The following is a 17,051-nucleotide window of genomic DNA, read 5'->3' as shown; positions in this document are numbered from 1 at the left end:
CATGAATTTGTTTGTATGAGTTTTTTTCCCAGTCCGCCCCTCCTGTAAATTAATGGCAAAGACATGGTTTCATTTACTACACATAGGCCTACTGAAGCGCGCAGTGTTTTCAACCTCTGCTGCCTCAATATAGGAGTACACGAGCACATAAACATAATTTCTAGAACTGCTCTGTGTCACTTAATGTGCATTTTACTTATTTTGAGAAAACTATCATCATATACAAAGAGACAGCAGTTTAAAAAAACACCAATGTTTCAGGAGTTTATTACACAGAATACGTCACATGCTTATTAGATAACTGTATTTAAGTTGATGTATATGCTTTTATTTATTATTCTTTAAATTTCACAAATTTAGAAAAGTAATCAAAAAGTACTCAAAAGTAATTAGTTACATTACTTTAATAAAGTAATTGAAAAAGTTACACTACTATTACATTTTAAACAGGGTAACTTGTAATCTGTAACCTATTACATTTCCAAAGTAACCTTCCCAACACTGTTGTTTATCACCATCCACCCTATTTTTATATGCAGAATTAAGCTATTTTCTGTCAATGTGCGAGATTTTCATTTCATTAGCTGTTATAGGAAAATAACTAGAAGAATAAAAAGATAATAAATAAATGAAAATCAACTTTCTTGCATGGTTTGTAGCACATAGGGATAGTTGGATAGTAATATTAAAACAGATAGTAATATTAAACCTTTGTGCTACAAACCATGCAAGAGTGTTGATTCTCAAATTATTTATTTATTTGGTATTTATTGTAGTGAAATACATATATACTACATATTTACTTAATACTTATGTTGCTGCATACTACCACATTGTTTTTAATATAAACTATGAATGAAAATATTTATTAGCTGTATTTTAAATATAAAATTACCTGTTTAATGCATTTGATGCATTTTATTCTGTTTTTTTTTTTTTTTTGTAAATATGTTAGTTAGGTGTAATATATGTATGTATGTATTCTTTTCAATTTAGGGTTTTATACATACATTTATTTCAGTTAATTTGTATTTTATTTCAAGTAATATTTTACATTTTAGTTTATGATAATAACCCCATGATTTACCCTAATTACAGTTTTTTTCGATTGCTAAACGTCAGTGAGCACAACTGGAGCTACATGTGCAAAACTCTAACTACAGTCTGCACTAGCAACAGTCACCTGAGCTAAACAGTTCACATCACCTGCAAAACTCATTCCAAGCAACACAACTCTTAACACATGGCTCAAAACAGACTCAGTGCAGCCACACACAACACAACCCTCACTGAGATAACACACACTGTCACTCAGAACACACTGAGGGGAAAACACTAGCATCAAACACCAACACAGAAAATACTCACTTTTCATTTTTACAGTTTGAACAATTTCAGTTACTTCATACAAAGTCATATTTTCTTCAAAGAAAAGAGTGACATTCTTTCACATGATTTACAGTTTTTCTCAGTCGCTTTGGTACGGTACATTTCTCGAATCATCCATGAGATTTGCAAAACAGTAAGTGCATTTCTCAAAACAACTTGTACAAAGAGAAAAACACAATGGATTACCTGCAAAAGCCAGTCTCTTGCTCAAAATCCTTAGTTCATCTCTCAAAAATAAATATCTGTGTCAATGTCAGTGCCATCAGAATGACAAGAGCTTGTGTCATAGTTTACGGATAAGACAGTCAAATTGCTTAGTCATGTTGTCAATATAACAGTGTATTCTGGAGAGATGTTCTGATGTAAACTATGGCAACAGTTTGGATGACAGTTACTGTATTGAACAGTATGCCATATGCTTATGTATGCCATATATCCATTTCAAAAGTACAAATTTACACATTACTGTAAGTGGGAAATTGATTGAAAGAGACTGGATAGAATTCCCAGTTACACTTTTACTAGTGGTCTGACCCCCCCCCCCCCCCCCCCCCCCCCCAAAAAAAAAAACCTTGTCATTGTGATATAGAAAAGGAAAAATAAATATGGGCACAAAGATGAAAATAAGTCAATTGTCAGAATGTGTAACTCTTGTGTTGTCCTCTGTCTATACAGTATAAGCTTTCTAACTGAAGATTCATGAGATGAACCTTTGAGCTATTTCAGAGAAATGGTTCATCACTGGTTTATCATCTACATTCTCTTCATTAGTAAATATTCACTTGCACTATTCATGCCAAATTTACAAAAAGTCTAATAATGATGTGTAAAAATATAAATCAAAAGTGTGCTTGTCAGTTTATGACAACTAGATTAACCATTTTGCATTGAATGACATATACGATGAACTAAAGACCCGATGTTTTGAGGGGTAAGACTATTCCATAGAAAACTATATAATACATTTTGAGCAACATGACATTAGCAACTGATAATGTAGGAAACGGATGGAGGGAACGGAGACGTTATGTCGAATGACATATGGGGTCTCACTTGGGAGGCCAATCATCTCTGAGTTTAAGAGAAAACGCCAATGAAAATTGGCTAGTGGATTTAACATACCTGAGCCACTCCCCGTGCCAACGGGTATAAATAGGGCGACAGGTGCATCCACTCATTAGGTTTTACGCTGAGGAGCAGAGAACGTGTCCCGGCAACAGCGACCAGTTCAAGGTTGTGGCATGGGGACATAACGTCTCCGTTCCCTCCATCAGGGAACGAGGGTTACGTACGTAACCGAGACGTTCCCTATCTGTCAGTCACTACGAGTTATGTTGAACGACATATGGGGTCCTATGGAAAACGCCACAACCTGAACACCGTCACAACTCTGTGGCGCTGTAATTGTCGGCAAGCCGTGGCGTGCCACAAAAGCTACGCTTAAGGTCGTAACCTTCCCAAAGCCCCAGCGCAAATTCACTGACCTTGGTACCGAAGGGGCCAAAGGGTGAGTACATCGCTGCTGGAGAAGGCCACGCTGCTGTTCCGCCCACATAAAGTTAATGGAAGGGATTTCAACCTTCAGAGAAAGATTGCTTCAAATCTTCCCTATTTGTTCTTTCAGCTGGCAAGACAATGGGGAAGCGAGCCTTAGGAAAAGGTCGCTACGGAGACCACATCCTACCCGTAGGGAGGTGACATGTGGATATACCGATATGGACTGACCCAGGGGCAGTACTACAAATGGAAGGGGTCTCTGAGGCAGGTCCTACCTTGAAGTAGGGATGGAACGGCTGCCAGAAGAGACTGACAGAACGGGTCTGTCAAGGGAAGACACGGGTTTGCCAAGAGGGAAACCTTACCGTGGAAGAAAACACATATGGGATTAACCGTAGGGAATTAAGCCATATGAACACCTAGCCCAGTACAGGGGCTGACCGGAACTCCGGGCATGCTAACGCCAGTACTGGGCCTGTCGACAGACTGCTCCGCCAAGTCTGACTGCCGAGGGTGCTGGAGGATGCTCGACCAGGGTGCGCCAACCGGGGAACTCTACTGGGAGAAGAAAAGTGCTCACATCCCCGTGTTAGGGGGAATGGCGCAGCAAGCTTGACACCGAGCCAGCCCTTCCCGCCAATTACCTGTTGCCCAACACACGGGAAGAAACTGGCTCTACACGGAGGTTGTAAAACCTCGCAAAGGTGTTAGGTGTCGCCCAGCCCGCAGCTCGACAGATGTCTGCCAAAGAGGCGCCGTGCGCCAGCGCATAGGAGGAGGCCACACTCCGTGTGGGGGCACGGCTCGCCTTGGGAATGGTAAGCCAAGGCGATGGCATCCACTATCCAGTGGGCCAACCTCTGCTTAGAGACAGCCTTCCCCTTCCGCTGACCTCCAAAGCAGACCAGGAGCTGCTCAGAGCTTCTAAATCTCTGGGTGCGGTCCACGTATATGCGAAGCGCTATATACAGACACAGCGACGCCAAGGCTGGATCTGCCTCCTCCAGGGGCAGCGCTTGCAGGTTCACCACCTGGTCTCGGAAGGGAGTGGTGGGAACCTTGGGCACGTATCCAGGCCGGGGTCTCAGGACAACGTGAGAGTAGGCCGGCCTGAACACAAGGCACTCTTCACTTACCGAAAATGCTTGGAGGTCCCCGACCCTCTTGATGGAAGTGAGCGCGATCAGGAGCGCTGTCTGGAGAGACCGGAACTTAAGCTCGACTGAATCCAGCGCCTCAAAGGGACCCCTCCGAAGTCCCGCCAGGACAATAGAGAGGTCCCAGGAGGGAATCAGGGGTGACCTAGGAGGATGTAACCTTCTGGCACCCCTCAGGAACCTAACGATCAGGTCATGCCTCCCCAGGGACCGGCCGTCCACTGCATCGTGATGGGCTGCAATGGCAGCCACATACACTTTCAGGGTGGAGGGTGACAGCCCACGCTCCAACCTTTCTTGCAGGAAAGTAAGCACGACTCTGACCGGGCATCTCCGGGGGTCTTCTCGGTGAGAAGAACACCAATTCGTGAACAGACTCCACTTCAGAGCATAGGCCTGCCTTGTAGAAGGGGCTCTAGCCTGAGTGATAGTGTCTACCACCGCTGGGGGCAGATCATTTAGGTCTGCTGCGTCCCGTCCAGAAGCCACACGTGGAGGTTCCAGAGATCTGGATGCGGGTGTCAAATGGTGCCAAGCCCCTGAGAGAGAAGGTCTCTCCTCAGGGGGATGCGCCAGGGAAGGGCTGTCACGAGGAGCATGAGTTCCGAAAACCAGGTCCAGGTGGGCCAATAAGGCGCAACCAACAGGACCTGTTCCTCGTCCTCGCTGACCTTGCACACTGTCTGTGTGAACAGGCTCACTGGGGGAAACACATACTTGCGTAAAGCCAGAGGCCAGCTGTGTGCTAGTGCATCTGTGCCCAGGGGGGCCTGGGACAGGGAATAGTACAGCTGGCAATGGGAGGACTCGTGGGAAGCAAACAGGTCTACCTGGGCTTCCCCGAATCGACTCCAGATCAGCTGGACCGTCTGGGGATGGAGTCGCCATTCCCCAGGGAAAGTGAGCTGTTGTGAGAGCGCGTCGGCTGCAGATTGAGCTACCCCAGGATGTGGATAGCGCGCAGCGACCTGAGCTGCATCTGACCCCAGAGGAGGAGATGGCGGGCGAGTTGAGACATGCGACGTGATCATAGACCGCCCTGTCGGTTGATGTACGAAACAGCCGCAGTGTTGTCCATGCGGACCAACACTTGCTTGTCCAGCAACAGCGGACGAAACCGTCGTAAAGCTAGATGCACTGCCAGCAACTCCAGACAGTTGAAGTGCCAAAGCAGCCGAGGTCCTGTCCAGGACCCCGAAGCTGCCTGCCCGTTGCATGTCGCGCCCCAGCCCGAGTTGGAGGCATCTGTTGTGACAACAACATGCCGGGACACTTGTTCTAAGGGCACGACGGCCCGTAGAAAGGCAAGGTCCGACCAGGGGCTGAATAGGCGGCGACACATCGGAGTGATGATGACACGATGTGTACCGCGGCGCCATGCCCATTTTGGGACTCGGGAGTTCAACCAGTGCTGAAGTGGCCTCATATGAAGCAACCCGAGCGGCGTGACTGCGGCTGCGGATGCCATATGCCCAAGGGGCCTCTGAAAGTGTTTCAGTGGTACCACTGTCCTGCGTCTGAAGGAACTCAGGCAGTTCAGCACTGACTGGGCACACTCGCTGGTGAGACGTGCCGTCATACTCACCAAGTCTAACTCCATACCGAGATAAGAGATTCTCTGCACAGGGGAGAGCTTGCTCTTCTCCCGGTTGACCTGAAGCCCCAACTGACTGAGGTGCCGGAGCACGAAGTCCCTGTGATCGTACAACTCCTCTCGGGAACGGGCCATAATGAGCCAGTCGTTGAGATAGTTGAGGATCCTGATGCCCACTTCCCAGAGCGGGGCAAGGGCTCCCCGTGCGCAGCTCCTGCATCAAACTCGGGTTGGTTCTACCCTCGTGCATTGATAAAGCCTTGGCTTGGTGAGTTTGCAGGATAGCCATGGCATGTAGAGCAGAGGCAGCTTGGCCCGCCGCACTGTTAGCCTTGGCAGCGAGAGCGGCCGACAGCTTACAGGCCTTGGGTGAGAGGCGCGGACTATTCCTCCCAGTGGCGGCGTTATGCGAACACAAGTGCACCGCAATCGCACTCTCCTGCTGGGGAATGTCGACGCACCCCTAGCTGCCCCGCCATCGAGGGTAGTGGGGACGGAGGACCGAAATGAGCTGCTTCCGGCCGTAAAAAGGGGCCATCCACGACTACATCACTTCCCCATGCACATCCGGGAAGAAAGGAACCAGAGCAAAACGCGGTTGTGAGCCGCGCTCTACACCGAGAACCAATCAAACAGCCATGAGCACTCAGGGCTGGGCGGCCACCTCCATCCTGATGCTCACAGCTGCCCGGGCAAGCACGGCTGTCAACTCTGGGTCCAATTCGGCAGTGGCGACAATACCCGAGGGGGGCAGCCCCGCCGAATCTTCATCCACAGAGGTCAACAGCCTATCCCCGATGCTGCAATCGACATCTGATCCCCGGCGGCAAACTGAATGACCCGTTGGGACTGCCATAAGACAGCCCAGCAAAATCACCCAGCAGCCGCACAGGACAAACACTGCGGAAGGGGTAAGAGGTCCGTGGGGTGTGGCCCGGTGGAGAAGCTCTCACTGTCACCTTCAAATCTCCCAGAGCACTAGCCGGCGATCCTCTGCTCGTGGCAGAGAAACCGGAACGGGTAGTGACAGAGGGGTCTGCTCCCTTACCTTTAAGAAAGGGGAGACGCGATCACAGCATTGCCATGGTCACACACGCAGTGCGTGCATGAACCATCCACGAACGCGCCTTCAGCGTGCTGAATGCCCAGACACGGAAGACAACGATCGTGGCCGTTGTCAGAGAACAGGAAACGACCGCATCCAGAAGGACGCGGACGGAATGGCGTCTTTAAAAAGACGCGAATCGTCCGCGATTTGCTCTTTTAGGAAATCTGCTCTCTTAGCTGAAGCGCCCAGGGGAATCGCTGAAAGGGACACCACTGTTTGCGCCGTACCGCCAACCAGAACAGCTTCCCGACACAGCAGATGAATGGCTTTGTGGAGTATAACAGCTTTCCCTTCCATTAACTTTATGTGGGCGGAACAGCAGCGTGGCCTTCTCCAGCAGCGATGTACTCACCCTTTGGCCCCTTCGGTACCAAGGTCAGTGAATTTGCGCTGGGGCTTTGGGAAGGTTACGACCTTAAGCGTAGCTTTTGTGGCACGCCACGGCTTGCCGACAATTACAGCGCCACAGAGTTGTGACGGTGTTCAGGTTGTGGCGTTTTCCATAGGACCCCATATGTCGTTCAACATAACTCGTAGTGACTGACAGATAGGGAACGTCTCGGTTACGTACGTAACCCTCGTTCCCTGATGGAGGGAACGGAGACGTTATGTCCCCATGCCACAACCTTGAACTGGTCGCTGTTGCCGGGACACGTTCTCTGCTCCTCAGCGTAAAACCTAATGAGTGGATGCACCTGTCGCCCTATTTATACCCGTTGGCACGGGGAGTGGCTCAGGTATGTTAAATCCACTAGCCAATTTTCATTGGCGTTTTCTCTTAAACTCAGAGATGATTGGCCTCCCAAGTGAGACCCCATATGTCGTTCAACATAACTCGTAGTGACCGACAGATAGGGAACTGGTTTTATGATGTGTATAAATGACTAAATGATGTGGTTGTACAAGTAGTTTTGAGAATTTCATTTCTGATTTGAGAAATGCACCAAAGTGACTGAGAAAAACTGTATTTACATTTTTAGAACATAATTCTTTAAGGTAAATGAAAATTAGCAGTTTGCTGCAGTAATTTACAGAATTACAGTAATGAGAAAAAAAGGTAGAAACTAAAAGTACATACTGTAATTCGAACAAATAATTTTCAGGGCTAATCCTGAAATTGCAATCAGCAGTGTTTGAAAGGCACAAGACTGAAATCTATTCTGTTTTGAATGTGTGGTTCATAGTTTTGACAGCAGTGTGTTAGCATTTGAACAAAGTGCTGTGAATCCACAGTGTTGTGCAGGTTGTGGGTAAAGTCATGGGATAAGTGTGTAGAGTTTTGAAAACTGTGTTCAAGCAATGAAAAACGAACTAGAGTTTGGTCCACATGTACTGCTGCTGTGCAGACTGTAGTTAGAGTTTTGCACATGTGACTCCAGTTGTGCCCACTGTTGTTTAGCAATCGAAAAAAACTGTAAAACATTTGTTTTTGTAATTTTTTCCAAATAACTTTTAAGTATTAAATAATCTAAAATTAAAAGTTTAAGCTACTTTGTGGTGTAGCAGTCTTTTATAAAATGATATCTTGAGCGTAGTTTATAGAATCATACAAGTGAAAAGATTCGTAGGTAACTCAAAATTGAGTGGGTGACATCCAAATGTTGTCAAACATCAGTCCTCCGCTATTTTTAAACTCGGGTGTACCCCTGAGTGAAGAACCATGGGTACACTGCAGTGATTACTAAGTCAATTTTGTTTGTTTGAGAAACACAAAATGTTTTAGGCTGTAATTTGTAGCCACATAATAGTTTGATTTTGATTCTTGACAAATAACATCCATTTATCAATAAACCGACATTAATAATTAAAAATGATTAAAGCACTTTATCATATTCATATTCATATCCAGCAGCATGTTGAGGACAGACTGTGTGTGTGTGTGTGTTTGTGTGTTTGTGTGTGTGTGTGTGTGTGTGTGTGTGTGTGTGTGTGTGTGTGTGTGTGTGTGTGTGTGTGTGTGTGTGTGTGTGTGTGTGTGTGTGTGTGTGTGTGTGATATACCTTCATCCACTCTCAGAGCTCCCACAGTGCATGGATTGAACAGCTTTATTGCGAGACTTAGAAAATTACACACCTACGGCCGCATTAGGGGCCAGAGAACATGCTGCGTGTGATTGAGATAAGACACTGACAGCCTCCAGGAATGCATGCAGAATACTAATTTTAGTGCTTACAGGTATCACGTCTATCTGCCCCCCACTCACAAACACTGAGAGTGAAAACAAATGACTGCAGCCACATAAATACACAAAGGTTACGTGAGTACGCAGCTAACATCGCTTCCAGTTGGAGGATGGCCTCTTTTCTCATAGACGTGGTTTCAATCAAGTATGTGACTGATATCAGGTCCATCTGTTGAACAAAGGCAAGGAAGGCAACTTACCTTCTTGGTTTTGTCCATGGCTTTCAGTATGGATACGTTCAGGTCTTCCAAGGCTGCGAGGACGTTTTCATATTCTCCAAGATGCTGAGAGAAGTATTCTAACAGAAAGAGAGACTATTTAAAATATTAAGATACATGCAACAATGTTTTTCATAAAAACAAATTTCAAACGTCATTTGATATAATGGAATAATGATATGCATTAACATAGAATAAGAATGTATATATAATTTCAAAGTTGAATACAATAATTTAAGACCTACCGTAAAATATGTATATACATTGTATTTATCTTATGCAAAATATACTTGATGTTTGCACGTTTCATTGTAATGTTTTACTGCTTTATCTTTCATAAGTTACTTTCTACCCCTTATTTATTGGGATTGGTAAGTTTCTTTTCTTTTTGTTTTTTAAATAAGTTTTTTAAATAAGTATCTTATGCTCATCAAGGCTGTGCAAAAAAAAAAAGTAACGTTCCCAACAGATCCTACAGAAATCATTCTAATATGCTTATTTGCTGCTCAAGAAAAAAATCTTATTATTATCAGTATGTTGAAAGCATACTGCTTAATATTTTTTTATGGAGACTGTGATTCACTTCCATTCATAAGTTTGGAGTAAGAAAGATTAAAAAAAAGTATAAAATTAATAATTAACTTATATCTCAGATAAATGCTGTTCTTTTGAATTTATCAAATAATCTTGAAAAAAGTATGATTTATTATACTTTTTTTATTTATAATGATATATATTAGCATAATTGCAGTCTTCAATGTCACATGATCCTTCAGAAATCATTCTATGTTTAGTTTCGTAATTATTATTGGAACTCAATTTAATACTGGTTCTCATTATTATAAATGTCATTATAAGTAATATTTGTGCTGCCTAATATTTTTGTGGAAATCATTATACTTTTTTCAAGATTATTTGATAAATTCAAAAGAACAGCATTTATCTGAGATATAAGTTAATTATTAATTTTATACTTTTTTTATCTTTCTTATTCCAAACTTATGAATGGAAGTGAATCACAGTTTCCATAAAAAATATTAAGCAGCAGGCTTTCAACATACTGATAATAATAAGATTTTTATATATATTTTATTTATTTTTTTCAGTAATGAAATGTTCAAAAGTACAGGGTTTTTAAATTTTACTAAACCAAACCTTACATATAAATTCTTTTTTATAAATAAATATAAATATAACCCATATTTACTGTATATAAAACAGTGTAATACATTTCAAGTCAAATATAATTTGAACAGAAAAATAAATAAATAAAATAAAAAGATACCTGAGGCAGGACCCTGGAGAACCTTTAGGCAGTCTGTAAAGATGCCTTAAATATCCTATTATTATTATTCTTATTCAAGAAACTTTTGTGAGTGCTTCACTTTTACTGGTGGAACCATTGTCAGTCTTTAGATTTCTTGAAGGATCTCATGAAGTGCCAGAGGGTTCAGAAGAACCCCAAATTCTGCCTCAAGTATCTTGTCATCATCACAGTTAACCAGTATTAGTGTCTGTCAATAACAAGTGTGAACTCTTACCACACAGCTCATCTGTGTCCACGTTGCTGTAAACAGACCATAAGCAGACATGTTCATTTCTTTTCCACAACATGTTAAAAGAGACATGTGAGCTGCATCTAAACGTGATCTAATGTTTTGTGCTGATTTCAAGCTATGCAGACAGCATCCCGCTCAAAGGCAGGTCCTTTGGGACTGTGATGTTTGTCTAATGAGAGAGGGTCATATTTAATCTCTAACCCTGAATAACACCCAGCAGGCAAACACTGAGTCCACTGACAAGTCCATGTCTCAGCCCTGCTCTGATGAGAGGCTCAGTGCCGTGAGGTAAAGTCATCATCTTACCGGATGACAATATAAGAGTCAGAATACACAATATGTAATGTTATAAAACTAAAATGTAGTGGTGATATTTTGATATAATATTTTATCGAATAATTAACATTTATTTTTTTCCATATTTCACTTTTGCTATTTAAACATCACTGTGATTCAGAAAGGAGTGGTAACAATGAATGGGAACATGCAAATTGGCTGAAAAGTAAAATTAGAGTTTATATTCTTCTTTCGCACTGAACATCAAACAGTTTTTATTGAGAGAAATATGCCCAAATTTAACAGCGATTTCCATTAGCTTCACAGAGTGACAGCATTATTGGCTACAGGGATTGAAACTGTTGTTAAAATGGAATGAAATCACTATCATTAAGTTTATGTCTTTTAAATTTAAGTGGGTTGAATTTTTTCAGTGTAGACATAAAAAAGTCTGAGCTCTTCTCACGCCCAGAGGTTAGATTTTAATGGTTAGGTCACTTTCAAGGAAAGATTGATGAATTCCTCGTTTCAGGAATCTCTGTCTGTGACTAGTGAATTGTGATAATCCATATACTGACAATTTGATCTATGATGGTGGAACGGATATGTGTACATAAAATCATCCGTCAGTACACTTGAAGTCATGCTTTAAATTGTTTTCTCAGATATATCAAACTTATATATTAAAGATATTTACACAAATAGAGTATAAAATAAGACAGAAAACCCTTAAGGTCTAAAATACAGTTTTAAAAAACTGATAAAAACAAACAAAAATCAAATCAAATAAAACAAAAATACGTCTGTACGTAAAAAAAATGTTTTGTTTTTTTGTTTATCTTTGACATCATGCAGTAACAAGTTTGCACAAAATAGTTTAAGAACTAAAATATTCATTGCAATCAATTGATTGCCAGCTCTACAAACTATGCCGAATTATGACTGATGTGTTTATATACCTGGTTAATTTTAGATAATGCTTAATTTTACATAACTAATACATAGCTTTTACTTGGCTTTCATTGTAATGTTTTACTGCTTTATTTTTCGTAAGTTACTTTCTTCCCTTTATTTATTGGGATTGGTAGGTTTCTTTAAATGGGATTTGGGATCATACTTCAGGTGAAATGTATTGTACTGCATAACAAGTGGAGTTACTTTGTGGACATTTTCCTGAGAAACCATCAGGTTCACACTTTAATCGTTACTACGTATCTATCATAATGAATAATTGATGCTTGACCCAAAACAATATTATGCTCATGCTAAGGGGAAGAGCCGATCATTATGTTGGCAAACGAAAGCAATTTTTTTCTTTGAAATACTACATCAAACCATATCGGCCAGCCACATCAAACACTTACTACAAAGAGAGCATGTACCAGCCAGGAGAGATGCTGCTATGGAAACCAAGGTGACTTAAGTGACATGGAATCATTCTGCGAGGAGGTGAAGGCAAGATCAAGATCTGCTCCTTATAACATATGCTACACAGATTACGTTCATCACAACATATGGTCAAACACTGGGGTATTTAAACAATTTTTATTTTTGGTTTGATATTTCACCTCCCACAAAAAACAACAACAAGCATGTCTTTCCTCTGGCTTGTCATGCATTATTTCTGCCAAATTTTGAAGCCTTTCTTTTTCATTCAAGAAAATCTCAGAAGAAAGCTAACTTCTTTATCTCTCTCGCACAAACACAAACATCAGCATGGACCACTGACATGGCTTTGTCTAACAAGCCAGAAGCGCGATAAGCATCAGTGTGACAGTAGTGTGTCGTGTTTGAGAGACAGCACACCCTCGTTCTCACTGCCGCTGTGATGACATCATCAGGACAGAGAGGCTGCTGGGTGGAAGTCAGTGCTTCCAGCTCTGCGTTAAAACGAACCTCTTGCATGCTTGCTACAAAGTCATGCCTTTTTTGTGACAGAATCATACAGCAAGTATGTTGCAAAATACAAAAATGTTGTAAAAAATTATGAAAAAGATACTTGGGGCACCATTTAGGGTTCTAATCTCCTTAGTATTTATTCATATGTAGGGCGGGAGTTGATTCCGAAAAGAATCGATTCTTTGATTCAGAGGCATCAGATGAACTCAGCTAAATCTCGGGTAAATTGACTGTGTCCGTTACTCTGATTAATGTTTCTACACATTAATGTTTCAGTTAAGTTCAATGGTGCAAAGCAAACATATTAATGTGTAAGCTGCAACTTGTTGTAACTTTCACACAGCTGGTGCAACCAGCTCCAGATCTTCCCTTGGACTTCAACACTGTTTCTAGCACACATATATTCCTGAGTCAATACACTGAGATTCCAGATATGTGATTGTATCTGATCACTGAATTTGGACACTTCAGTGTTCAGAAAACCACCATTTTTGAAAGGTTGCCTATAAGATGTCCAAAGGGTTTAATCAGTGTGTTGATCTGAGGAACCTAAAATGGTGCCTTCATTAGTATGTGTATGTGAATGAAGAGCAGCAATACTTACTTTGTGTTATGAGTGTCAATTGCATGGAAGAGCTCCTTTAATTCATCTCCTGACAGAACACCATCTGAGAAATAAGCCTTGAACTCATCAAAGGACAGCTTCCCATCATCTTTTGAGAGGAAAATGTGGTTAAAAAGTATGATATATATATATATATATATATATATAAAAGCAAGCAAAGTTCACGTCATCCTTTACGCGATGACGATTTAGCTCATGCACGTCAGATCTCAGGTGTTTGGGAAAACATGAACACGCTGCGAGACGATGTTTGCCACAGGGCTGAGAGCTTGTGTTAGTTGGAGCAGACGCCCAGAGGTTTTCAAACAAACAGTGACCGGTGAGTCATGCCAGCCTATACTCAAAATAGAAGAAATGTACTGCTGCACATGCTGCGTGCTACACTCCTACTAATATACAATATTAAATAAAATGCAGTGAAAGAGCCTCAGAAAGAACACAAAATAAGGAAGAGAGAAAGAGGTCTGCAGAAATCTTTATGCCTGACATTATACACTGAAAAACCTGCAACTGTTACCATAAAGAAACATTTGAACCTAATTTAACCTATAATAAATTAGTTTTGTTTGTTTAAATTCATGTATCAAGGTTGATTCAGTGATGTTAAATAATATTTTACTATTGTTTGCTTAGTCTGGGTTTAAAAGACACTTAATATTTAGCAACATAATTAATTTGACTTCGCTGATATCAAATAAACGGAGCTCGATGATGACATTATTAGCTGCTTTATAGTCAAATCAGATTTAGATTTTGCAATATCAAAACTGTATTTTAACCAAACTGAAACAACATTGAACTGGATTTGAGCTGAATGACGACCTAACCTTCTGTAGAACTGACCTTTGATAAACTGAATTAATGCTGAACTGACTGAAGCTGAATAATGACACTATTGTCTGTTTTAGAGCTACTTTATGGCTTAAACTGAAAATTTGCAGAAAAAGATTTGCATCGTTAACTCTATTTTTACATGTTTATTACTGTGAAGCTGCTTAGAAACAATCTGTAACATAAAGTTTAGTTTAAAATTCTTTTACATTGAACAATATGATTAACAGAAAGATACAATTCAAATTAAATTGAATTGATTAAACTATCATAAAATGTATTAAGTTATCATTTCTAATAATAGTAATATTAATACAAATACTTTTTTAATTTGAATTTTATTTCAATGTGCACAATTAGACATAACATTCTTAACACATAAACTTGCAATGAACATCATTTTAATCTTACCTAGTTATTGTGTGTATATTTCCGTATATTTCCAGTTACTTTAAGTTAAATCATCAAATTATTGTATGCACTGTTTGCATTCTAAAGCAAAAAATAAAATAAAAAACTGAGTTTGAATTCACAATTACTGAACTTCACATATGAAATCCAATCAATGCTATTTTAAAAATCCCATGGCTGCTAAAACTGAACTATAAGTGGAGATGTTAAGAAGGATCGCAGTGACCTTGCAGTGAGTGTTTGCATCGCTCTACTAAAATATTGACTAACATTAGGAAACGTATGGACATCTAGTGTTTCCATGACAACAGAGAATGGACAACCATTCATACATATTGATGCACAGTTAGAGTAATGTGTACGAGACTAAAACAAACACTTTATTACGCGGGAAACAACAAGTGCACAGAAAGGCAATGTCTTACCATTTTTATCAGCTCTTCTCAATATCTGAAAGCAAACAGGACAATATCAGTTGATAACTAGGGGCCATGGAAAAATCATGCTGCGTTGATCATGTAAAGGGACTTTAGCACTGTAAATTATTTAGGTCGAGGCCTAAAAAGAGCAGAGATGAAAGAAAAAGTGATGATGGATGTGTTGACTTTGAGCACCCAGGCGCGCTGTAGTGGTCTGTTAAATAAAGTCCCAATTCACAGCGAGAATATTCACACTCTAAATATGGTCCTCTGCTAGGCATGCCAAGACTATGCTGAATATAGCTTCCTCCTCAGAGGAGTGAAAAACTATGCCACCAATCTGTCAGGGACCGCTGCTTCCTTATTCCTGTATGATAATTAACAATACACACCTCATGTCTCATGGGAAGCTCTTTAGACAGCACACTACAATTAAATTAGTAGCTAAAAGAGATTTAATGACTGAATGTGTATAAACTATGCATAATGACTAATTAATAATATGCTAATTAACATTATGCATGATGACGACAAACAGACTAAATGATGATAGCATTACATGAATATCTATGAAGAATGTCAGTCTCACATCACCAGACCACTTCAACATTTAGACCTGAGATCAGTAAAGTTGAGATCAAATTTAGTTCATTAAATATATATATGTGTGTGTAACCCTGGTCCACAACAAAAACAGTAACACAGGTATATTTGTAGCAACTGCCAAAAATACATTGTATGGGTCAAAATTTAAAAAAAAATTATTTTATGGCAAAAATCATTAGGATTAGATATTTTGAAATGTCCTACCCATATATCAAAACTAAATTTTTGATTAGTAAGAATTTAATTTGCACAGCTTTAATTGCGATTTTCGCAATATATTTTTTTAGGCACATTCAGATTCCAGATTTTCAAATAGTTGTATCACTGCCAAATATTGTCCAATCCTAACAAACCATACGTTAATGGAAAGAATATCTATTCAGCATTTCAATTTCAATTTATCCTGTTTTTTGGTCCAAAGCTCTCTCTCACACACACACACACACACACACACACACAAACATATCAGAAAAGATAAAAAAAAAAGCTTTAAAATACTCACATCCAAAAATATTGACATTCCTTTCTTTAACTCGACGGGAGTGCTGGCATCATCTGAGAGTGACTGCACCTCTTCAGAGCAATCCATAATGATTCCTTCTCTAACTGAAACTCTTCGCTTCAGGTATAGTAATAAGGCTTAATGTGTCGACACAAGTGCGCGTGCAGGCGAAGGAGCGTGCGTTCTGCTCTGTGTCTGTGAGGAATCTCCCGCTGTTCTCCGTCCAGCGATGAGCCACAGGTCTCCTGATGCTGCGCAGAGCACCAATCACACTCGCTCTGAGTTGGGCAGCACGCTACTCATTATTCTCAGCTGTCTCAGCGGGGAGAAACGATTGTGATGTTTTATGATGTGTTTCCTCGTGTTTGTTAGGATGCAAATGACAGAATAATGGAAAACTTGCACACGCACAAAAAAAAGAGTATCTCAATAACGTTTTGTTGGGTGCCTGCCATTAAGTTCATTCGTGCAAACCGGATAGTACAATTTAAGGCATAGTTCATCGCAACAGTGACAATGTTGTCATCATGTCCCCATTTATCACTCTCTCATCATGTCTTTCTAAATATGACTTGCTTTATTTCACTTGCAAAAAGAGAAATTCCGAAGAATGTGTTAGTCGCACATATACATAAAAACGGTTCCAGCACAGAATAAAAACAGTGTAGAAATGTCAGCATAAAATTTTTAAGTAATAACGGTATAATAAAAGTTAATGCTCACTGATATTTTACCAACAACAATAGGATAAATAAATAATGACATGATTTTACATTCT

The 17,051-nt window shown here is 40.7% G+C and overlaps 1 protein-coding gene across 1 annotated transcript in view; it reads right to left on the bottom strand.

The window, feature by feature from the left end:
• Positions 1-16,646, bottom strand: part of necab1 (N-terminal EF-hand calcium binding protein 1) — a 48,962-nt gene extending 32,316 nt beyond the window's left edge. The window contains exons 1-5 of the mRNA XM_059556597.1: positions 16,274-16,646; positions 15,172-15,196; positions 13,484-13,592; positions 10,687-10,712; positions 9,128-9,225 (exon numbers count right to left, since the gene is read on the bottom strand). Coding sequence (XP_059412580.1) covers positions 9,128-9,225; positions 10,687-10,712; positions 13,484-13,592; positions 15,172-15,196; positions 16,274-16,360 — 345 coding nt within the window. The 5' untranslated portion in view covers positions 16,361-16,646. The remainder of the gene's footprint in view (positions 1-9,127; positions 9,226-10,686; positions 10,713-13,483; positions 13,593-15,171; positions 15,197-16,273) is intronic.
• Between the last annotated feature and the right edge of the window lie 405 nt (positions 16,647-17,051).

This window comes from Carassius carassius, chromosome 8 (genome assembly GCF_963082965.1).
Source record: "Carassius carassius chromosome 8, fCarCar2.1, whole genome shotgun sequence".
In the NCBI taxonomy this organism is placed as follows: Eukaryota; Metazoa; Chordata; class Actinopteri; order Cypriniformes; family Cyprinidae; genus Carassius; species Carassius carassius.
Note: the sequence above shows the minus strand (reverse complement) of the source record. Positions and strands in the feature narration are given on the sequence as shown.